Source organism: Odocoileus virginianus, chromosome 10 (assembly GCF_023699985.2).
Source record: "Odocoileus virginianus isolate 20LAN1187 ecotype Illinois chromosome 10, Ovbor_1.2, whole genome shotgun sequence".
NCBI classification, from domain to species: domain Eukaryota; kingdom Metazoa; phylum Chordata; class Mammalia; order Artiodactyla; family Cervidae; genus Odocoileus; species Odocoileus virginianus.
This window is the reverse complement of record NC_069683.1, coordinates 2,441,197-2,464,432: the sequence shown is the minus strand read 5'-3', so window position 1 is coordinate 2,464,432 and position 23,236 is coordinate 2,441,197. Positions and strand designations below refer to the sequence as shown.

Below are 23,236 nucleotides of genomic sequence, written 5' to 3'. Positions count from 1 at the left end.
ACTTTGCCTCACTAACACTTAATATGGAAGAGATTTCTAATTCTTTTTTTTTTTTTTTTGAGATTTCTAATTCTTAAAACAGAATAAATTGTACTCATGTGGTGAAGGTTCGAGTATTAGGATACTGAATTTGGTTATTTCAGTTAGGTCTAGATTAGGATTAATTATGATTCAAGAAGATTGAGTTTTAATTCAGATTAGTTTTTCCCCCCATTTTCAAACATCACCCACATTTACTGATTAGTTACTCACTTTTTATTCAGTCGACAGTAGCGCTGAAGACACTACTTTTCCCACGGAGTGAAATATAGTCACGTATGGGGCATGGGTCAGTTTTCTGTGTGCTCCGCATGTTGTTCAACATTGAATGCGGCTGTGTGTTGGGAGGTCTCTTTGTGGAGTAAAGATATTTGTTTTAGGGAGCTTATATTTGAAAAACCAAAATATATTCTGGTGGTTGAGGATATAAGGCATTGTTATAGAAACTAGGTCAACTTTTCAGTACTTTTATCAAAGCACCTACAGTTACCGTTTCATTGCAAGTGAAGTAAATCTCATTGAAATAAAGTAGCTGGTGTATATTCAGTACACTTTTAAAATAGAGTGATCTATTTTAAAGGAGAAATTGGTGCCAATCTGATTTCTTTTCACTGTTTCTTTGTTGGAATGGGGGAGGCTCTGTAACTTCGCTTCTGTTTAGTTCTCTGTTGACTGCTTTGTAAACCAGGGCAGAATTGGCCATTTGAATGCATACCGTGCTGAAGGTCAGCCAAATGTGCAGGTGAGACAACTTGAGACCACCCCCATTGATGGGCCTGACATCACAATTAGAAAAAAAATTGTAGAAAGAAAATGAAATAATGTTGATTTACTTTTCTTTTATTTTATTATTATTGTTTTTTAATTTACTTTTCTGAAGTTTAATTTTTTGGGTTCACTGAAAAAGCGAAACGTCTTCATTTGGAAGAGACCGAGCGCCTGCTGTGCCCCAGCTGGGACTCGCGGACTCGCGTTCTCGCTGGCGGAGAGCGGCGTTGAGTGAGCGAGAAAATACACAGCAAGGCAGAGTGTGAGAGCACTGTCGAGGAAAAATAAAGCCGGATATGTAGAGTGGTGAATAAGAAGTGCAAGGGTGAGGAGCGAGGTTGTTTTACCATGGAGTAGTCAGGGAGGGCCTCACCTACAAGTTATGTTTGAAAGAGACTTAAAAGAAATTAGAATGCAGTCACACAGATAAGGGTACAAAGTGCAAAGGCCCGGAGAGACTAGTTGTTACCAGCAAGCAAGAGAGATGGGGCAGTAAACCTGTTCAGAGAGGTCCAGTGAGTGTGTGTTGGATATAAGCGGAGACCGTATAGGACCTCCTTCTGCACTGTATAGTACAAAGACGTCTTCCTCACTTCAGACTCCAAAGGCAGCAGCTGATAGCAGTTTTTGTGCATGCTTTAAGAGGAGTTGAGGCCCCGCCTGGCCCCGCCCCCATCTTTGCCCCGTTGCAGAGCAGTCAGCACAGAGACTGCAGAGCAGCAGAGTTTGCACAGGTGGGCGGCCCTTGCTTGGAGAATGATGAAAGCAACGCAGCGTTAGAATAAGCTAGTGTGTGTCTGCAAACTGAGGTCAAACTTTTCTTCCCCAGAGAAATCTGTTTCTCCACCATTTGATCTACAGACTCGAATTTCTACGAACAGTAGAAATGACAGCCTTCTTTTTTGAGTACATTTGAGTATATTGAGTTGTTTTTTTTTTTTAGTACATTTGTTGATTTGGCTTAGGATCAAATACTATGCCTACCCCACTTATTTGCTGCTTTTTGTTTTGCTCGTTAGACCAAAAGCTCCTGCTTTCTCACAGCCCTAATCATTGAGATCAAATAGCTTCAGAGGCCATTTTATAGGTCACCATATCCATATACTGTCTTGCACATCAGGGGATGTGATCAGTTCTCATAACTAACTGTATGTCTGTTTTCCCTTTTTTGTATTGATATGTTTAAGCAGTAATGGTGTTAAAACAGAGGCTGAGCCCCTTGGCCTGGTTGGCTTTACTGATACTGAAGAAGCTCCAGCTGTTTAGTGATCAGTGTTCTGTGGCACCCCCGTAATGGAAAGTGAAAGGATAGTGATTCCAGAGGAGTTTTGTCTTGAATCACTCATTCTTACTTTCTCTTGCAAGATTTCTTGTCTTGCTAGGCTAGTCTGTCCTTCAGTGAAAGAGTGGCTCTTGTCTCTCTCTGGGTCTCTCTCTCAGTTTGGAGTTTAACCCTAGAGCTTGACCTGGTTACCCTCTATTCTTCCCTTTAATTATACCTATCTAGTTGTCATTCTGTTACCTAGTATCATCCTTGGGAGATGCCCTCAATCAGGAAACTTTTTTTCCCCTCCTATCCCCTTCTCCTTTGGACAGATAACTGTGTATCATCTTGCAGGAAATACTCTGGGCAATCAGATTCCCCACATTTTGGAGTTGCTTTAAATCACTGCTTTACAGATGTTTATAGTTGTCTTGAAAGTAAGTCTTTTGATGCCATTCTTCTTTCCTAAGTCTCTGGTGACATGCTTCCTTGTGGAAATATTTCTTTTTATGCCCCTTCTAAAGACATCTTACTACTCACTTGCTATTCAAAGCAGAAGTTAAAGTGACTTACTTGGATAACTGTCAGAGGTAACACGTGAATCCAGAGCTTCTGGTGTTTCTATTATGTTGTCAACTGTGCTAAAATTATCTCGGGTCTTGAATGTTAGATTTAGGACTTTGGACTTCTTTTGGGATGGAATGTGGAACCAGTCTTAGGAAATGTGGCATAGCTCTTTGTTCTTTGGAGGAAAGTTAAACTGAGTCATTTGAAATAATAATTGGGTTTTCCAATCTGCAGTGTAAATAGGGATATCCTCCACTGTAGCAACTCAGGATTCCAAAGAAGTGAGATAGCTCTTCCTTTTAGGTTCTGAGCCGGGAATATAGCATTTAGTATTGTATCATTCTGGCCATCTATATATTTAATTCCATACTTTCAAAGGAACTTTAATCCAAACTGAATAACGAGCTGTCTGGTGAACAGTAAAGCAGGTCCAAATAATGTATTTTATAACAGGTGTCCTTTTGGGAGAGGAATGTGGTGGGCAGAGGGTTGTCAGGGATAGGCCAGGATGGTGGTTCCCAGCAGCTGTCAGAACTGCTTTGAGAGCTTTTTACGAAGATGAATTCTGAGGCACCTAGATAGTAAGGTGTGAGGACTGGGGATGTAGATTTGGGAGATATTTCTAAAAACAGCTTCCCAGGTGATTCTGATCACTCAGGTTTGAGGACCACAAAATCAGAACAGTTGAGTTAAGCTGAAAGAGGAGAGTGAAACAGTTGGCTTAAAGCTCTACATTCAGAAAACTAAGATCATGGCATCTGGTCCCATCACCTCATGGGAAATAGATGGGGAAACAGTGGAAACAGTGTCAGACTTTATTTTTTTGGGGCTCCAAAATCACTGCAGATGGTGATTGCAGCCATGAAATTGAAAGACGCTTAATCCTCGGAAGGAAAGTTATGACCAAACTAGATAGCATATTAAAAAGCAGAGACACTACTCTGCCAACAAAGGTCCGTCTAGTCAAGGCTATGGTTTTTCCAGTGGTCATGTATGGATGTGAGAGTTGGACTGTGAAGAAAGCTGAGCGCCGAAAAATTGATACTTTTGAACTATGGTGTTGGAGGAGATTCTTGAGAGTCCCTTGGACTGCAAGGAGATCCAACCAGTCCATCCTAAAGGAGATCAGTCCTAGGCGTTCATTGGAAGGACTGATTCTGAAGCTGAAACTCCAGTACTTTGGCCACCTCATGTGAAGAGTTGATTCATTGGAAAAGACCCTGATGCTGGGAGGGATTGGGGGCAGGAGGAGAAGGAGATGACAGAGGATGAGATGGCTGGATGGCATCACCGACTCAATGGACATGGGTTTGAGTGGACTCTGGCAGTTGGTGATGGACAGGGAGGCCTGGTGTGCTGCGATTCGTGGGGTCGCAGAGTCGGACATGACTGAGCGACTGAACTGACTGGACAGATCTATATGATTTCTCAGATGGGTGGTTACTCAGTATGAGAAGTAGAGGACACTGGTTCATGGTAGTCAGTGGATAACTGGAAGCTTTCTATCTCTGTATCCCCTGTTGTTTTGAAATGACAGATGTCACTGTCAGATTTGGGTATTCTGCCAGCGCTTAGTATGGGGTGGAGGACTTGCCTCTTAGGGGGAAGGGAAACTTGGACCACATCTCCATTTCCCTTCTCCATTTTGAAATTGTGGAACGACTTCAGGAGAGGATGTTAACATTGAAACTCAGCTGGACAATTTGTTTAAAACTCAGCAGGAAGGGCCAATGTTACTTCCTGTCTGAAAAGGAAGTGCCGGCTTCCTTCCCTTCCTCCTTGGCTAATGCTGGCCCACTCAGAATATGGCTGGGGGAGGGGCTGGTCACAGTAGTGCTTTAACTGGTATCGTGCCTGGGGAGGTCAGGTTATATCAGTGTGGAAGAGCAGAAGGGTTTGTTCCCTTCTTAAAACACGGAGATGGATGCTGTGTGGACTGCTTTCTACTTGACCTTATGTAATAGCTTTGTGCTGCGTTTGCTGTTGCAGTCCAGGAAGCCTTCCAGTCTCCAAGACATTATTTTACATTAAACCTTATACCTCCCCTGTATTCCCTGACATTTGAAAATAGATCAAGGAATTGGAGGGAAGAAACTGAAATCCATTTGATACTGAGGGGTAGGTGGTGGAAAGGAGAGCATAAATGGGCAGAGGGGAGTGGATGACAGAAGTTTCATATTTTTAAATTGAGCCAAGAAAGCATTCCTTCTAAGTGGGGCCAGTTGGCACTCTTCCTGCTATTTTAGTTCTGGCTTCTCCTTCCTACTGGCCAGTCAATTGTATTAAGTGTTTGATGTGAGTTTGAACTATGGTCTCGGGCTGGGGGGAGGGAGGGTGGGGGAAACAGCTGGTGCCCTCATCAAGCTGTCTCAATTATGCTTCTTTTCAGGGTGTTTAGGGGGAGGGTGGAATTGGATGTGTGTTAGCAGAGTCCTAGCAACTCTCAGTAGTGGGATTGGATTCTTGGGCACTTTTAATGCTATGTGGGATGTTGGCTAGTTGGAATGTAGCAAAACCTTTTCCCAATCACATTCTTTTCTCTGCTTCCCCTCCTTCCAATTCTTTCAGCTTTGGGCCTGACTCTTAGAGAAAGGGGTATGTGTGAAGTTATATAGCAAAACAGATTCATACTTTTCCAACCATTTAGTATTCAGCTTAAGTCTTGGTCCCTTCCATTGACTTCTTCCTTACTTATTTGTTATTTCTTTGGTTGGGTTTTCTGACTGTAAACAGCCAGAGGTAGGAGTAGAAGCAGGGCCTTTGGTGAAGTTGTGCTGAATTGCGATCAGTTGGCTATACTGGTCTGCTTCCCTCCCTCACATTGTGGGGTGACTGTATTTCTGAGTCAGCATGCATTTTCTGTCTCACCTGCTCAATCTGAAGCAGAGAACTTGCTGAGTATCCCTTTGGAGTAACAGCAACTTTGATACTGGTGTGTCCGGTTCTCTGTCTGGGGTGTGTGTTTTTTTAAGTATCTTAAAACACTTAAAAAAAAAGGGGGGTATCTTAAACTCTCCTACTGTACTGTTTAACACTAATTGTTTTAAAAGTTATTCCTGAGTTGGTTTGGTTTAGTGCTATGTAAGAGGTTTTAAACTTTGTGAGTGTATACCTCAGTGATAGAGCTTGCAGTGGCAAGGCTCTGGTCTGAAATACAGGGTGAAGCTGAAGTCGCTCAGTCGTGTCCGACTCTCTGCAACCCCATGGACTGTAGTCTACCAGGCTCCTCCGTCCATGGGGTTTTCCAGGCAAGAATACTGGAGTGGGTTGCCAGAACTCTTCTCCAAGAGATCTTCCCAACTCAGGGATTGAACGGGGGTCTCCCACATTGTAGGCAGACGCTTTACCGTCTGAGCCAGCAGGGAAGTCAAACACAGCTAAATGTTCTTTTTTCTACCCAGTCCTAGGATGACTTGGCTATTGTGTGTATACCTGCCCCACCTCGTATCTGGTTGTATCATAGCCAGATATGGACTAATTCATTCTCATTGTGTTTTAGACTTATCAATTTTTGCATCAGCATGTACCATCCAAATCAACTTTCCACACAGGGAGCTTCTAGCAGAGCCAAGGAGAAAGGAGGGGGAAAAGATCAGAAATAATAGTGTATTACTAAGTTAGTTGCCTGGAACGTCCCCCTGGTTTGAGAGCTCTGTGCTGTAAACCGTGTGCTGTGCTTTAGGCAAGGGGAGTTGAGCCCCGGGGCAAAGGGTGTTAACTTTGGGTTTCAAGAATCTGGTTAATAGGGCTTGACTTCTATCTGCATCTTTGCTTCTGGAGTTTAGGGCTAACACCCAATGGGCTTGTATAAGACAATAGAAAAATGTATCATTTATCCCATTCTCGGTATGAGCTGAGGGCTCTTATTAGGGAGGGAGGCTTTCTTTCCTGATGAGGTGGCAAACCTACAGCCCCTGATCCACTCCAGGGGGAGCAGTGAGCAGGAAAAGCTGAGTTTGTAGTGCTGACCTTTTCTGCCGCAGGAACTACTGTGCAGTCCCTCGAAGACCTCCCTTCGCTCCCTGGGGAAATAGAGAACCGTGCCCCTGGCACTCTGGTGCCTGCTCTGCCTCTCCATAGGGTGGAGTCTGCTGTCTTTTGTTTGTTCTCTCTAGGGCCTTTTAGAAAGCAGCTTTGTGCTCGTGTTTGAGTTTGAAAGACTGTGAAAACAGTAGAGATGGGTGGTAGAGAAGGTGACAGAGGATGTGTCCTAAAGTAGTGTTCCCAGGTGGGAATGTTCTCTTGACTGAATTCGGATGGGTGATCAGGTCGCCGTGATGAAGCTTTCTGTGAGATGTACTACACAGCCGCACTGAGTGTAACATCAGCGGTGGCTTTGAAATCCCCAGCCCCTCAGTGAAGAAACTAGCCGAGAAGGAGCCTTGACGTCGCCCCAGCCCCTCTGAGCCCTGAGGTCCTCACACAGGTCCTCACACAGCATCTTTCCGCCGATTCTCAAAGGCCCGAGCTTTGTCCCCTGTAGCTTGGGGCAGGGAGGAGGGTTGTTTTCCCTGAACTTGATAAGGAGCTGCGTGGCGCAGAGTGGGAGCTCGGGGCTGGCGATTGGTAGACAGGATGCCCTGGAATGCGGTTGGCTTGCAGCCCAGAATCCAGCACTTTGTATTTGTTTGTTTCTGGGAGACTGTGGTCTGGTGCTACTGTGACAGGAAGTGAGAAAGCTGGGAGTGGGGGAGCCGAGAGGGGCGATGTCTTTGTGGTTCTCCTGTGAAATCTCTTTGTCCCTGGAGAGCCGCTCCGCTGCTGGGCTCTACTGAGAAGAGAGCAGCCTTTGTGTGTCTCGTGGGTCTCAGGGCAGCGAGCTTCTCCGAGGGCTGGGGAGTGTGCGTTCTGACTGGCCTTTTGCATCTAGCACTCGAGTTGAATAAATGGCTGCCATCTCTTGGTGTTGGGGATCTCACTGACTTTTTTATGTGTGCCGCTGCTATTTATAGATCTCTCGGCTTTAATTAAGGAAGGAATATTAGAAGGGGGTAGATGTTTATTTTATGTTATTCACGGTATATATTGCAGATACGTTGTTGAGTCTGAAAAGGATAGAAACAGGCAATTCCTTTTTTTTTGACATGAATTTATTAATCTTAATTGGAGGCTAATTACTTTACAGTAATTATAGTGGTTTTGCCATACATTGACATGAATCCGCCATGGGTGCACATGTGTCCCCATCCTGACCCCCCTCCCACCTCCCTCCCCATCCCATCCCTCAGGGTCATCCCAGTGCACCAGCCCCGAGCACCTGTCTCATGCATCATAGAAACAGGCAATTCCAGTCGATGCCTTAGTCCATACAGAGCTGGAGAAACCTACTTATTAAAAAAAAAATTATCTTTGTCTTTATTCATTTCACTGCGCCAGTGAATGCGGGATGCATTTCCCCTGACCAGGGCTCGAACCTGGGCTGTCTGCATCTGGAGTGTGGCACCTTTAGCAGGGGCCCACCGAGGGAAGCGCCACCCCACCCCGCCCCCACTTTTCAGTGTTGAGAGGTACTGGCGGTTCTCTGCGCTCTAGTAGGCAATGGTTGGTCGTTTCCAGGGATTTCCCCCTCCATCTAGACTGAAACAGCACCTGCAGGGCTCCGTCCCCCACCCCACCGCCGGCCTCTTCTTGTTTTGTGTTTCCCCCTGCCTTCCATTCCAGCTGTGAAACAGGCATCTCTTCTCAATTTGTGGATTGGGTGGCTGAGTCTTCAACTTCTTGCCGAGCTGGCTCGTCCCTGAAAACACACACAGGCGGCCTTTGATTGCCCAGGAGGACAGCTGCCCTAGAGGCAGATTGCTGACATACCGCTAGAACAATCCCTCCCCTCTGTTCTGATACTGGCTAGCACAGTCTTCCCCGCTCCTAGCTCCTTCTGTTTTCTATCCCACCTCCGATCTCTGCTATTGGTTTAGCGAGGTGTCACATTAAAAATGGTAGAAGGGATATTTGTTACTAGATTTTCTTTCTTGAGCTGTGCTTAGAGAATGTGGCAAGTAGCCAGATTTCAATAGCAGGCCTTTCAGGGGAAAAGTAGGTGATTTTGTACAAAGTAATACTTCTTTTATTTCTCTCAGCTTTTCTCTTTGAGTTCTTGTTCCTTTTAAAATAACAAAACTAAGGTATTTCTCAACTCTGGCTATTCTTCTCCAGAATTGAGTAAGGTCTTGCTCTTTATTTTATTTATTTTTTAAAGGTCTTGCTCTTTAAAATGAAGGCAATACCCCAAAGTCTAGATGCTTCCACCTCATCCTTTGTCATCACTCCTCCATCCCCTCCCCAAAAGTTACTTTTGGTCACCTTCCGTACTTGAATTAGAATGACTTTTAACCACAAGAAACATAGAAAGTTCATATTCATTCAGTCTTTCAGGGGGAATGAACATGGACTTGGAGCAGAAGGGATGTGTTTCTGCCACTCACTAGTTGTGTTGACCTTGGGCAGGAAACGGAATCCTTCTTATGTACAAGTTTATTCTTCTACAAAAGGGGCCGATGCTACCTCAGAGGCTGTTGGGAACAGTGTGTGTTCCCCTACAGCCAGAGGTCCGTAATTAATAACTCAAAACTGTTCTCTCCCTGGAAGGTTGGATTTTCTTCTTTTAAGAGAGAGAGAAACATTTCCTTCAGCCATCTGCCCTGTGGCTGAAATAGGAGCTTCACACCCCTGTGATTTCTTCATAGACTCACACTCGTCTCTCTGTTGCTTGTGTCAAAAGAGGCGTACTCTAAACCTAATGGAGCGGGTGTCTTGTTGCTCATTTTAGGGCTCAGGGCTTTCTGAGGAAGCTGGACTGTAGATGTGATTCAATTACATGCTTTCAGCTTTTCCAGGTCATCTTCAAATAATGGGCAAGAGAGTCGGTGGGAATACCAGAGATAGGAAGTTAGGCGGTTCGGTGAGAAGCTGCCACTTTAAAAACGGAATGTGAGCTCAAACAGTTGGGTGACCTCTAGTAAACCTTAAGGTTAAGCTTTTTTCCTGTGGATTTTTTTTTTTTTTCTTAGCCTATGGTAGTGAAGAGTGAAAGGTATCCTAGTTAATTTTAGGATTTCTCTTTTCTGAGACAGAAGTTAAACTGTACTGTCCCGTTTTGACTAGACTTTTCCTACTTTCCCTTTGTGTGCTGACCTCCCTCTCTCTCTCCCTCTTTTTGTAGACTGGAGAAAGGCATTTGGCCTCCCCTCCCTTCAGTCTGACACCTCCCTCTGTTTTTTTTTTTTTTTTTGGCCCCTCCTTCTTATCTTTGTTTCCTTATCGGCCTCTCCCTAAGGCTCTGCTTTCTCCTTATAAGGCTGGCTGAGATGCCCCTGGCAGGGTTGCAACCGGGATACAGGTAAGTAACTCGATGTATCTCAGACACTTGGGATTGAGAGAAAATTCAGTGTTATCTGTCCCAGTGGAAGGCCTTGGAGAAGCACGTGGGCAGTGGGGGAGGAGGAGGAGGCAGCTTGGCCTGAGAGATCAGAAGGACCTGTTAGACCAGTCCTCCGTGTGTGTCATACACCTCCAGAAAGAAGCAGGTTTTGTTCCTTTCCATGCCCTTTCAGGCCTGGGCCCCCTCAGTAGACGAGAGCCACACCCTTACTCTGCTTTAGAGCCAGCCTAGCATTTAGCCATTTCAGTATGTTACGGTTTGGGGGGTTCCCAGAATACTTGGGAGGGGAAAAGAGCAATAAATATGTTCCATCTGGTTTCTGAATTTAGGGTCAAGATGGTGGAGGTGATTTTTTTTTTTCTTTTAAAGTCACAGTAAAAAACATTTAAATCCTGGAACAGGTAACTAGAATATTTAAGATGTCCTAGGCTCAGATGGTAAAAGCGTCTGCCTACAATGCGGGAAGCCCGGGTTCAATCCCTGGGACGGGAAGGTCTCCTGGAGAAGGAAATGGCAACCCACTCCAGTACTCTTGCCTGGAAAATCCCATAGACAGAGAAGCCTGGTAGGTTACAGCCCATGGGGTTACAAAGAGTCGGACACGACTCAGTGACTTCACAGTGACCAATGGGGAGAAGGCAATGGCAACCCACTCCAGTGTTCTTGCCTGGAGAATCCCAGGGACGGGGAAGCCTGGTGGGCTGCTGTCTATGGGGTCACACAGAGTCGGACACGGCTGAAGTGACTTAGCAGCAGCAGCAGCAGTAGCAGTGACCTATAGAGATTGCTAGCTTAGCTGCCTTTTAACAAGGAGTATTTCTTAAAAAAAAAAAAAACCCAAAACTTTTCATATATTTATTTTCCCTTTTTTTCTCAGAAACTCCAATGAGATAGCATGATCACTCTTAACCTAAGAGGAGGGTGATTTACCAAGACTCCCTTAATTCATTAGATTTAGGTGTCGCTAGTGGAAACAGCAACCCACTCCAGTACTCTTGCCTGGAAAATCCCACAGATGGAGGATCCTGGTAAGCTACAGTCCATGGGGTTGCAAAGAGTTGGACATGACTGAGCGATATAACTATAACTAGTGGAAACAGACACCCGCTTGCCAAGGCAGGAGACTCGGGTTCGATCCCTGGGTCAGGAAGACCCCCTGGAGGAGGAAGTGGCAGCCCACTCCAGTGTTCTTGCCTGGAGAATCCCATGGACAGAGCAGCTTTGCGGGCTCCAGTCCACGGGGTCGCAAAGACTCAGATGTGGCTGAAGGGACTTCGCGTGCACGCAGTGGCGGACACGGTGAGACCTAATCCGTCCTTGTAGACTCCTTCGGTCAGCCTTTTGGGTGCACTTAAGTGGAGAAGCTGGGCCTCTCATAGAGCAGGCCACAAGGAGCAAGGAAGCTGCTAAATACTTCAGGCAAGTCAGGTTCTGGAATATCAGTTCTGTAATTCTGCGAAGTGCCCAGTTGGCAGGAGATTGTGAAGTGAACAGAGTCCTCTTTCCGTCTTATTGCAGATCCTGTCCAGGGTTTGAGTTAGCGTATGAGCGAGTCTTTCCAGCAGGGAGAAATACTAGAATTATTCTGACTGAGCTTTGAAATGTTCTCAGTTCAGAAGGTGGAACTTCAAGTGGTGGGTGGGGTGCTTAGACTTTGGACTTTGGTATAAGCACTGTCATAAGAAGCCGTAGAAAACTACCGACAAAATATATTCCTTTTGATTTAAAAATAAAGTGCAGATTTTCTGTTTGTGTGGTTGAACTGGACTATTTAGTTTGAACTTGGCAAATGCCAGTCAAAGCAAATAAATACCTTTATGTGTCTAGAATACCTGTGCTTTTTGGTTTGATTATGTTCTGTAGTGTTACAGGTGCTGTGTTTTATTGGTGTGTATTCTTCAGTAGACGGCTCAGTCTGTACCTTTTAGAAAAGCAGCATGGAATCCCTCGGATGGTGTGGTTTTGCTCATCATTGTCTTTAGAGGGAGGACATAACTTTGCTTTGATTCTATAATGAAGAAATAGACGGGAAGAGAGCTGCCTTTGACCCTGGCTACAGAGGGTAAACTTCTTTTCTCATGGTTTCTTCCAGAGCCTAAAGATTGTTTTGTGGGGTTTAGAGTTTTCCATCTGAAGACAAATAATCTTCTTCTTTCCACAGAGGTTATATGCCTAATTTTGGTCATCTCTTTGGATATACTTAGCTGAATTGTGTGGAGGTTGGAGAGAGGTTCAGAGTCACCCTGTCTATAGTTTTACATCTTATAAAGCTAAACTCTGAAAAGTAACAAAAAGTAAAGCTTACATGGGTTTATATATAACTTCTCCAAGGTCTCACGGTCTTGTTTTGGCAAAGCCAGGTCTTGAACTCCAGGTCTTTTGACTTCTGGTCTGGAGATTAATCCCGCCCCCGCCCCCCCTCCGCTTAAGAGTGTGAAGAATTCCTGTAGCCTGTAGTTTACAGAACTCCAGCTAGTGGTGAAGGGGGGGGAGTGTGCGGAGATGAGTGGTTTCTTCAAACACCCTACCAACACCTCCAAAAACCTTAGTCCCTTATGTTAGCTGTTTGTAGTAGTTTAGTTCAGTGGCTCAGTCGTGTCCGACTCTTGGCGACCCCGTGAATCGCAGCATGCCAGGCCTCCCTGTCCATCACCAACTCCCGGAGTTTACTCAAACTCATGTCCATTGAAATGTCGGTGATGCTATCCAACCATCTCATCCTCTGTCATCCCCGTCTCCTGCCCTCAATCTTTCCCAGCATCAGGGTCTTTCCCAGTGAGTCAGCTCTTTGCATCAGGTGGCCAAAGTATTGGAGCTTCAGCTTCAGCATCAGTCCTTCCAATGAATATTCAGGACTGAGCTTCTTCAGGATGGACTGGTTGGATCTCCTTGCAGTAGTATTAGTAGCAATAGCTTTCTGTGCGTCAAGACATTTTCTGAGTACTTGCCATGGACTGTCTCATTTAATCCTCGCAGCCATCCTGTGTATTTTGTTTCTCCCTGTTTCTCCATTTTACAGAAAAGAAACCTGAGGATTAGGGAGATTTGCCCAAAGTCATATAGCTGGGAAGCAACACAGCTGAGAAGCAACAGAGCTGCACACAGACAGTGTGATTCCAAAGCTGATGTTCTTAACCTCTGAGAGTTCTGATTCCATACCATTCCTGCAGCCAGTCTGCAGTAGAGCATCATCGTGGTGATTGTGCTGTAGGCAAGTGACTTTTTTGCCTTGTTACCTGGTTGACATTGTTGAACTGTTTGGTCTTTCTGGTATCTGATTTAATTCAACTTTTTTTTTTTTTGGTTTAGAATTCTTATAGAAGAGATTGGATATTTACTGTTGTCCTTGCTTGAATGTGGGAACCTTGTAGGTTCAAGGTCTATAGGTCTTGGCTTGTTAAGAATAAAAAAAGTTATTCTCAGAAGATATAGTGACAGGTGAATTGCAAGTTTCACCTGCTCACTTTGCTTCTGTCCCGCACCTTGGGAATTCCTTAGTGATCTTTCTTTTTGGGGGGGGGGGGTGCTTTTACTGCATGTCTTGCAGGATCTTAGTTTTCTGACCAAGGATTGAACCTCAGACTGATAGTGAAAGCCCCAAGGCCTCATCAGGGAATTCCCAATGATCTTTTTTTTAGTGAGAGCAAGTGTAATCCATTGAAAATATCAAGTAGCAAACTGGTAAAGGTGTTGGCCTGTAGTCTTGATGCTTTCCTCACTCTTAACCGCCAAAATTAGTTAATGGTTTGCAGATTCTGGTCTCTAGGATAGTTTGTTTTTTATGCTGTGTATGTTTGGCATGAGACTCAAGTCTCAAGAGTTGTGAGGTGATGTACTATATAGCTTACCTAACTGCTTCATTCTCTTCCCTCACATGTGCTTTCCTTTTCCTCCCATTTATTTATTTTTTTAATCCCACTTCTTTCTTATATGGAGACATTATGGGTAACCCTTTAACCTAAAGATAAGTAGAAACTTTTTCTTTTCCCTTTCTCCTTTGATACTTGGGAATAAAGCTCTTAAGAGTTGTAGGAGAGAGGTGCTGGACTATCATTTTATGTTGGACTAAGTTCAGAATTTGCTGTTAACTGAAACCTTGGGTAATTTCTTCACCTGTAGCCCGTTTTCTCATTTGCAGTAAAACTTCCTTAGAGTCCTTGGAAGGATTGCCAGGATAATAAATGTAAAACACTCAGTGATGGTTAGTTCTTTTCACCTTCCCTTTCTCCTTGTTAATAAGCTGCTAAAGCCTCAAGTAGGGAGTTTAGAGTTGGTTATAGCAGATGTGTGACTCTGTGACGGCTGCCAGGTGCTGAAGAAAAGCACCCGACGTCCCGGAAACACTGGTCTAGGTGGGACCTCCTAGTAAACAGTGCTAGAGTAGGGAAACCAGCTCATCCACTCCTGAGAACCCAGGTGTGCCCTTGATCCGGTCAATTTCATCTACTAGTTCACAAAATAGTTTTAGGCTGAGGCATTATCATTAAGTAATATAATTGGAAGATAGAAACTAACTCTTGAAACAACTTAACACCTGACATTTATATAATGTGCGTTGTCTCAGCTGCTCCTCGCTGCGGCTCCGGGTGAGGCTGGGCTGGCGGTGCCGGCACCTTGGAGACAGAACGTGGCCGGCCTCGCTGCCGTCCTTGGCTAGTGGCAGAGCCGGGACGGGGTGTGTCTTCTCAGTCCAGTTGTGTCCTGCAAAGCTCTGCTTCTGCCCTATTCCGGGCAGAAAGCCTCCCCCATGCTTTTAGTCCTAGGAATCTGATCTTCTCTTTCTTAATGTTTCCACCTTCTCCAAATTAGGGCCGGGTGGTTCGCTTTACAAGCCATGGAGATGGGAGAAGCTAATGTCTCCAGATCCTGCTTTCCAAGTTGGATCCCTGGGTAGAGCCCCGCTACCCTTCCTAAAGTTGTGGGGGCCAAAGGCGACGATTTTATGGCAAACTGACAGTTTTTCTTTGCAGCGGGAATGTTGTCATTGTATGCTTGATAGTAGTGGTAGTTTGGTCTTTTATTAGCAAAGAAGATTACAGGGTGGAGACTGCCCGAGTGGTGGCTACAGTTTCAAACAGTTCAGACCGACCTGGGAGAAGCTCTCGAGCTCAGAGTCCTCTTAGTATGGGAGGTTCGTAGGTCATTGATATAGTGGGTACGCGCAAGTGCTTAAAATTCAGTAATAAAAATGAAAGGGAAGAACATTTTTTTAAAACAAGACTTTTGAGTGGCCTGTTGGAATGTAGGGAATTGAGAAAGCGACAGCGGTCTTTGAACTTAGAGGAAGAGCAGGAGTCGGTAAGTGGCTGAGGGAGCCCAGAGCGCAGGCTGAGGACCACATTCCTGGGCTTAGGGCCTGGATCCACTGGGAGGAGTCTCAGTGACGGAGAATTAGTTAAGGAATCTGAAAAGTGAAAGTTGCTCAGCCTGTCCGACTCTTTGTGACCCCAAGGACTATACAGTCCATGGGATTCCCCAGGCCAGAATACTGGAGTGGGTAGCCTTTCCCTTCTCCAGCGGATCTTCCCCACCCAGGGATTGAACCCAGGCCTCCCACATTGCAGGCAGATTCTTGCCCAGCTGAGCCACGGGGGAAGCCCACGGAGTTGGGTGCCTGTTTGCCAGCTCCTCTGGATGCTCTTGCTTGCTGAGTGCTGCCTGAACCTTGAAGCAGACAGGCCCCAGCGTCTTGGTAGGGCCCTGGGGAGCGTGGGAAAGGGAACTGAAGCAGAAGGCGAGCCTGGCTAGTCCCCACACGCCTTCCCCAGCACTGCTGTCGCACTGGTTTCCCAATGTCTCTGTGGGCATGCTGGGACTGGGCTCTGACGTTTCTGCCTCAGGGGTGGGGAGGAGGGGGAAGGGTGTTCCAGCGGCAGTTTTTTCTTTCTTCCCAGTTTGGTTGCTGGGAACAGGGGGTAAATGAGTTTCTATCCATATTAGAACCTGCTCCTAGTGTTCTACACAAGTACAGGTAGAGAAACTCTGACATGGCCACAGAATCCAGGTTTTACTGAAAACTACGTTCAGGGTCCGCATATTTGAAAACGGCAAAGTCCAAAGGGCATCTGTAACATTTAGCAATTCCAGGTCATGTTTTAAATTACCCCCATTCCTAGATTGTTTTTTCCCCCATATCTGCCCTTGCTCCCCCCCCTTTTTTTAATATATTAGATATATTTTATTTTCCTCTCACTCCTGTTTTTCCTCCAAATATTCCTACAGCTCTCTCCTTCCTGCTTCCTCCTTGCTGTGGTGGCTGGGATGCTTCTCCCATGATACTTTGGATCTAGCCTGGGCTGTTTTCTGTTAAACCAATCAGTTGCGACCTTCTCTTAACAGGTGTGTATAAAATACGTTTATTAACAATAAAAAAATTTTAAGTGCTTTTTTTCTGGAGGGGTTGATGAAAGGGTGGGAAATAGAGGAGAGGGTTTATTCTGAAACCCACCTTTCAACATGGTACATCTGGGATTACCCAGAAAGTCTCCCACTGCCAACTTGGGAGAGAGAAAGCCTGCTCAGCACAGCAGCCTAACTGTGGTGCCCCTCCACTTTCTGGCCAACCCGGCAGTTCACGTCCTAGGGTCCGGGCACTCTTCAGTTCTGAATAACTTGTTTGTGGTGGTAGTCACACACAAATCCTCTGTAGGTGCTTGGATGCTTACCTTTAGTTGGAGTAAGTAAAGAGGTAAAAATGGAGCCTATTTTAGAGCTTTCTTCAGGATGACAGGGATGTAGGAAGTCCCAGCTGTCGACTGAAGGTTAGCCTATGAACTGCTTGAAGGGATACCTTTATTATAGTTTCAAATGATGGCTCCTTCTCCTGCTCGACAGAGAGAGGTGGGGGGTCACAGAAAACGGTGCCTTTTTACACAGTCTTTTATTCCGCTGCTTTCTTGTCCATTAGCCAAGGCACACATTCTGCCCTCAATATTGTAGTATAGTTTTGAAAAGTAGAAAAACCCCTTTATATATGTATTCAATTTGAGGGCCTTAGTTTTATTTCCTGCCTTTGATGGTGGGAATGTTTTTTTTACTTCTTCCATTTCTTACTGGTATTTTAACTTAGCATGTTCGTTTTAGCGTGTTTTGCCACCACTGCCCCAGTTTCAGTGTTGGGATTTGGGAGACGTGAAATAAGATCTGTCATGCCCCTCTGTCTGCAGAGGTGGCTTGCCCCGCAGGACCCTGCATGCTTGTGTGTGGTGCGGAGTTGCAGCTCCACTGAGGAAAAGAGCCTGATTTTAACCTCGTGTATGGCTGCGGTCCTGAGCCCCGTCCTCTCTCCCTGACAGTGTAGGGCAGGGGTCTGGTTGCGCCTCCGCTTTCAGTGGCTGTTCCAGGTGGGCCCTTACAGAGGGTCGTGGGCAGAGCACCCTGCTTGTGCAGGCGCCGGTGGCGGGCCCAGGCTTGGTGGCGGCTCTCTTTCTGCGCTGCAGGCGGACCGCGAGGGGCCTCTCTGGCTCCGGGTGAGTCGTGCGCTGCCTCTCTGACCTGTGCCCTTGTCTCCTCTCTCGCCTCCCCGGTAGTGTGCAGTGGGGGGCCTCCTCCCTCCTCCCCTCCCTCGGTGGGCCACCTTCTCTTGCCCTGCCCTCGCCTCCATGGACGACTCGGAGGTGGAGTCGCCCGCCAGCATCCTGGCCTCCGTGAAGGAGCAGGAGGCGCAGTTTGAGAAGCTGACCCGGGCGCTGGAGGAGGAGCGGCGCCACGTCTCGGCGCAGCTGGAGCGCGTCCGCGTCTCCCCGCAGGACGCCAGCCCGCTCCTGGCCAACGGCACGCTCACCCGCCGGCACCAGGTAACCCTCCGTCCGCCAGGCCTGCCGCGGACGCGGGCCCCTTGGGGAGGCTGCTCTCCGCACGGCCATGGGCGTCCAGTGCCCGTGCCCCGTGATGGCCTCCGCAGGGCGCTCGGTCCTGGTTCAGACAGAGGACGTTGCTGCTTGCCGCGTTGCCTGGACTTCTCTCGAAGCATCCATCTAACTTCCTGTCCCCTGCAGTGGGGTTTCTGGGTCGGGATGCCCGTCTGGTAGTGGCAGATCATATAATTTGAAGCTGTACTCAAGTTACTTTTTTTTTTTTTTTTTCTGGTTTCCCCCTTCCTCCCTATCAAAAATTCAGGAAATTAAATGCCTGCTTAGTGGTTGGGGAAATTGGACATCTTGCATCTCATTCTCCCTCAGAGAACAGTTTGCTCAGAGGCGTGGCAGTGTCGGTAAATTGTGTATTCCCACTCCACACTCTTTTTTGTTGGCTGTGCCAGTCATTTTTTGGAGAAGGGGGTCATTGTTGATTCTTTTGGTTAGACTTGGAGAGGGAGCATCATGCTGCTGTTGAAGCCAGATGGCCGCAGGAGCCAGTGGTCTCTGGGCTGGTTGACTGGGCTGTGACTCGAGTGAGCTGGCGTTTGACAGGAGAAGTATCCTCTGCTTCCTGTGGCTTCTGTTGTCTGGCTTTGCTGGGGTGTGATCTGTCTGAGGCTTGTCTGTGTGTGTGTGTGTAGTGGGCATTGCCTGATAGACTTCATCTTAAGAGATCCTGACGGGAACAGAGACCAGTGCTCATGCTCATGATCACTTATTAATTTTTGAAATGGAGAAGGTCCCTCAGGCTAAAGAGGTTGTTGAGTGAGAGGATATAATTTCAATTGGGGATGACCAGGAATTTGGAAGCCATGTGTTTGCAGTGCTTCTAGGATTTTTACAGGAACAAGAGTAGAGGGTTAGGGTTGGAGGGGAATATACTACAAAGGAGAGCAGGACTGCTCAGCCTTGGAGGTGGTGGGGAATTCCAGGATTTAGTAAATGGAGTCTCTTTCTTTTATTTTTAACTTCTGCTCAGCAATGTAACCACACCCTTCCTTCTTCCTGAAAATAATGTTTAACTTCCTTTCCCTACAGCATTACAGTCCTACGTAATGGGAGTAGGGTAGGGGAAGAGTCTCTCAAGGTGGCTGAACCTCACTGTATACTTTTTGAAGGGGAGTAGTCAAATGTGTTTTTACGTAGTATAAGATCATTAGATTACTTTCTGCTGCTTCAGACGGAGCAACTTAAGGAATGCCTTTTTTGAATGTGTTCTGTGAATCTTATAATTGGTGATGAAAGTGTTGAGACATTTGTTTACTTGAAGGGGGTTGAGATGCTTATTTTCTTCCTGCTTGGAAAGAGAAGCTCATACCTCTTGCTTCCTTCTTTATAAAGCTGCCTGGTGTTGGAGTTTCCCGTGGTTGTAGAGCGTGAACATGCATGAAACAGTGAAGGCTTTTGGAAACCCCCCACCCTAGCTTTTCCAACTTTCCTATGTTCTTATGGCTTTCCAAAAAGATTTCACGGGGAACTTACCTTATTCAGAAAAGATTTTCGAGTACCTACTATGTACAGACAGTGCTGAGGGCACTGGGGAGGCACTGAACAAAACTGAGCAAAGCGCACAAACCCCTCTGCCCTGGTAGCACTCACACTCTTCTGTTCCAGAGACCCAGGCCGCCCAGTTCCGGGTCTGAGGTGCCGAGGCTAAGGCGAGATGTGGTTCTTTTATCTATACTGACAGACGACTCCAGGCCACAAATGCCTTCTTGAAAGCCCTTTTCCTGTTTGGAAAAAAGATCATTTGTGTTTGATAGAGCAAAAGAAGGCCGCAAAGTGAATTGTCTTCTTGTGGGCTCTGTTTCAGAACGGCCGCTTTGTGGGCGATGCTGACCTTGAGCGACAGAAATTTTCAGATCTAAACCTCAACGGACCCCAGGTACCTCTTTTGGTTCAAGGTCTGGGTTGCTTGTTCATATCTTTTTTTTAATCTCCCAGCTTGAGAGCATATTGGTGTCTTCTGTACCTGGCACGTTGTAAACTCTCGTTAATTAGTTTCTTTTCATTTAGTAGAAAAAAATGAAAAAAAGTGGAGCTTCAAAGTATATATATGGTTTTATTTTGGACTTAATTATATTGGTCATTGATTTAGTGTTCGATCCCTCAATTACTGCATCCCTTTTCTAGAGTGGGCGTGGTTCTACTTTGCAGAAATCCCTACCTAAAATACAGCTGGTCTTGAGCCTTAGGCATATCTGGAAAATAGCATTGAGCTGTTCAGAAGATCACTCTTACTGAGGTTTTCTGGTTCATCTTAAAGGTTCTTATTGGATGAACTTTGTTTTCTTTGAAGGATCACTCAGATACAGATAGAGCTGCTTTTCACACAGTTCATGTTCACTTAGATGACCAGAACTGGGAAGTTATATCTGCTGTCTCTGCCACTGGGAGGGTGTTGATGTAGCTATAGTTAACTCAGTTCCTATTTGTTAAGTGAATGAGACTGGGAACTTCTGCCCTTTTGTACAAGTTGGGAACGTGGGAACAGTCACTCCTAAAAATTCTGGGCCCACAGAAGATGCGTCGTCTTGAAGGAGACGGTGCTGCTGGTTGGGATGGAGCATTAGTGTACATGGCTCAGGAGTGGCTCTTTCCTTTTTCTCTGTTCTGTGTAGGATCACAGCCATATTCTGTACAGCACTATCCCCAGGATGCAGGAGCCGGGGCAGATTGTAGAGACCTACACGGAAGAGGACCCTGAGGGCGCCATGTCTGTTGTCTCCGTGGAGACCTCGGATGATGGAACCACTCGGCGCACGGAGACCACAGTAAGCTGGGACTTGTGTAAGGTCTGGGTGAGGGCGGAGGTCGTCCTCTGGCCTTTATTAAGGGGAAGGGCTGGGCAGTTCACTGGCGTGGAGGAAGGGCCGTGATCTGTAGTGAAGGCGTAAAGAAAGTGCTCCCCAGCTAGACAGGGAAGAGAGAAGAGATATGAGAAAACCTAATGGAATGAGGAAGAGTCTCAGCAGCTTTCCTTGAGGCGCAGTGACTGCCAGTGCAGTTTTCCTGCCTGTGGACTTCCCGGAAGATCGAAGGGGAGACGGTGAGATTGCTCGGCATTTCTAGGGAAAGCAAGCTGGGGACAGAGGGTTATTTCTTAGAGGGCTCTAGAGTTTAAGCTTAATTTGTTCACGTCATTAACGTTCCTTTTTTTTTCTTTACTCGAAGGTCAAGAAAGTGGTGAAGACCGTGACGACGCGGACGGTGCAGCCAGTCCCTATGGGGCCCGATGGGCTGCCTGTAGATGCCTCGTCGCTGTCGAACAGCTACATCCAGACTCTGGGCCGTGACTTCCGCAAGAACGGCAACGGGGGTCCTGGTCCCTACGTGGGGCAAGCAGGCACGGCCACCCTCCCCAGGAACTTCCACTACCCGCCCGACGGATACAGCCGCCACTATGAGGACGGGTATCCCGGGAGCGGCGACAACTACGGCAGCCTGTCGCGGGTGACCCGCATCGAGGAGCGGTACAGGCCCAGCATGGAAGGCTACCGGGCGCCCAGCCGGCAGGACGTCTACGGGCCGCAGCCCCAGGTCCGGGTGGGCGGGAGCAGCGTGGATCTGCACCGCTTTCATCCGGAGCCCTACGGGCTGGAGGACGACCAGCGGAGCATGGGCTACGATGACGTGGACTACGGCATGGCGTCGGACTACGGCGCGGGCCGGCGGGCGGGCACGCCCTCCGACCCGCGGCGGCGCCTCAGGTGGGCGAGGAGCGGGGACGCAGGGGGCCTCTCAGACAGCGGCGGGGCAGCTCTTCCTCTGGGGAGCAGAGGCAGCTGGGGGCCCCCTCCCCCGCGCCTGATTTTGTAGGAGACCATCCTAATCGTCCCTCTTCTGATTTTACTAAATACTGAATTGGTTTTTTTGGTCTCCTTTTCATTGTAAATGTCCTGTATTCTAATTATAGAAAACAACCTGTGACAGTTAATTGGTCTGTGTCCTGAGGAGTGGCCTTTGGTTCTATGTCAAGGGTTTCTTTATTTTCTGCCTAAGATTTGACACCCCGTTTGGAACCTGATATATGAAGCTATAGAATGTTTGTTCTTGTGAATTTCTTCAACTTCTTGTTTGGTGTTAAGAACAAGCTAAAGGATTTTAGGCTTTCAGGGGCCGAATAGACAGTTGAAAGTGAAAGTGTTAGTGGCTCAGTCGTGTCCCACGACCCCATAGACTGTAGCCCGCCAGACTCCTCTGTCCATGGAATTCTCCAGGCAGGAATACTGGAGTGGGTTGCCATTCCCTTCTCCAGGGACCTTCCCAGCGCAGGGCTGGAAACAGGTCTCCTGCACTGCAGGCAGATTCCGTACGGTCTGAACCACCTGCAGTTACATATATGTAAGAGCCCTCCCTATGGTGGTTTAAATCTGAAGTTAAAAACCTTGATCTCACAAAAGCCCTGATCCCTGGGGCTTGGCTTCTTTCTTCTGACATTTCATTGTGGCGTGAGATGGGCTGGCTTCGCTAGTGGGGGGCACTTTACTGACACCTTGAAAAACTCACTAGTTTTGCCTGTACTTGTCATACCTGGGGATTCTTTGGTGACGTGCAGAAGGCCGTAACTGACATGTGGATGGGTAGATGGTTTACACTGAGAAAATGCTTTAGAGTGGGAGCTGCCAGACCTTTTCTGAAAAAGGGAAGGTTAGTCGCTCAGTCATGTCCGACTCTTTGCAACCCCATGGACTGTAGCCCGCCAGGCTCCTCTGTCCATGGGGGTTCTCCAGGCAAGAGTACTGGAGTGGGTTGCCATTTGCTTCTCCAGGGGATCTTCCTGACCCAGGGATTGAACCCGGGTCTCCTGCATTGTAGGCAGAATCTTTACCATTTGAGCTATCAGGGAAGCCCTAAACCTTTTCTATAAAGGACCATAGAACTAATTTAGGCTTTGCAAATAATATATTGTTTTTGTTGTATGTCATTGTTTGTTTTACAACCTTTTAAAAAAACCTTTTAAATCAACCATATGAAATGATATGGTTAGATAGCATGACCAACTCAATGGGCATGAATTTGAGCAAACTCTAGGAAATAGTGGAGGACAGGAGAGCCTGGCATGCTGCAGTCCTCGGGGTCGACAAGAGTCCGTCATGACTTATTGACTGAGCAAAAACCACAAAAAAATATGAAAACCGTTCTTAGTTTTGGGGTTGATGGGGCCCATGGGCTGCCAACCTTGTTTTAGAATAAATCAGAGACAGTGTTTTCTGAGCAAAGAGAAAGAAGAAGAATTAAAGGAAAAGATTTACGGATGTCTTAATGGTAAGAATATCTTACCAGCTGTTGCTGAATTTCTCTGCGAGGTCATGACTTTCTAAAGCAGATGCCTTGGTGCTGGTATTACTCTTATTAGGT

General features: G+C 46.7%; 1 protein-coding gene across 8 annotated transcripts in view; it reads left to right on the top strand.

Moving 5' to 3' along the window:
- CTNND1 (catenin delta 1) overlaps positions 1-23,236 on the top strand; it is a 51,584-nt gene that overhangs the window by 12,136 nt on the left and 16,212 nt on the right. For 5 of the 8 annotated variants that reach the window (XM_020892595.2, XM_020892598.2, XM_020892599.2 and 2 more), the window contains exons 2-6: positions 16,239-16,355; positions 17,546-17,812; positions 19,689-19,760; positions 20,497-20,649; positions 21,050-21,585. In XM_020892595.2, coding sequence (XP_020748254.2) covers positions 17,618-17,812; positions 19,689-19,760; positions 20,497-20,649; positions 21,050-21,585 — 956 coding nt within the window. In that variant the 5' untranslated portion in view covers positions 16,239-16,355; positions 17,546-17,617. Of the gene's footprint in view, positions 1-9,915; positions 9,975-16,238; positions 16,356-17,545; positions 17,813-19,688; positions 19,761-20,496; positions 20,650-21,049; positions 21,586-23,236 lie in introns of those variants that run through there. The other 3 variants (XM_020892597.2, XM_020892601.2, XM_020892602.2) reach the window with 3 other exon arrangements.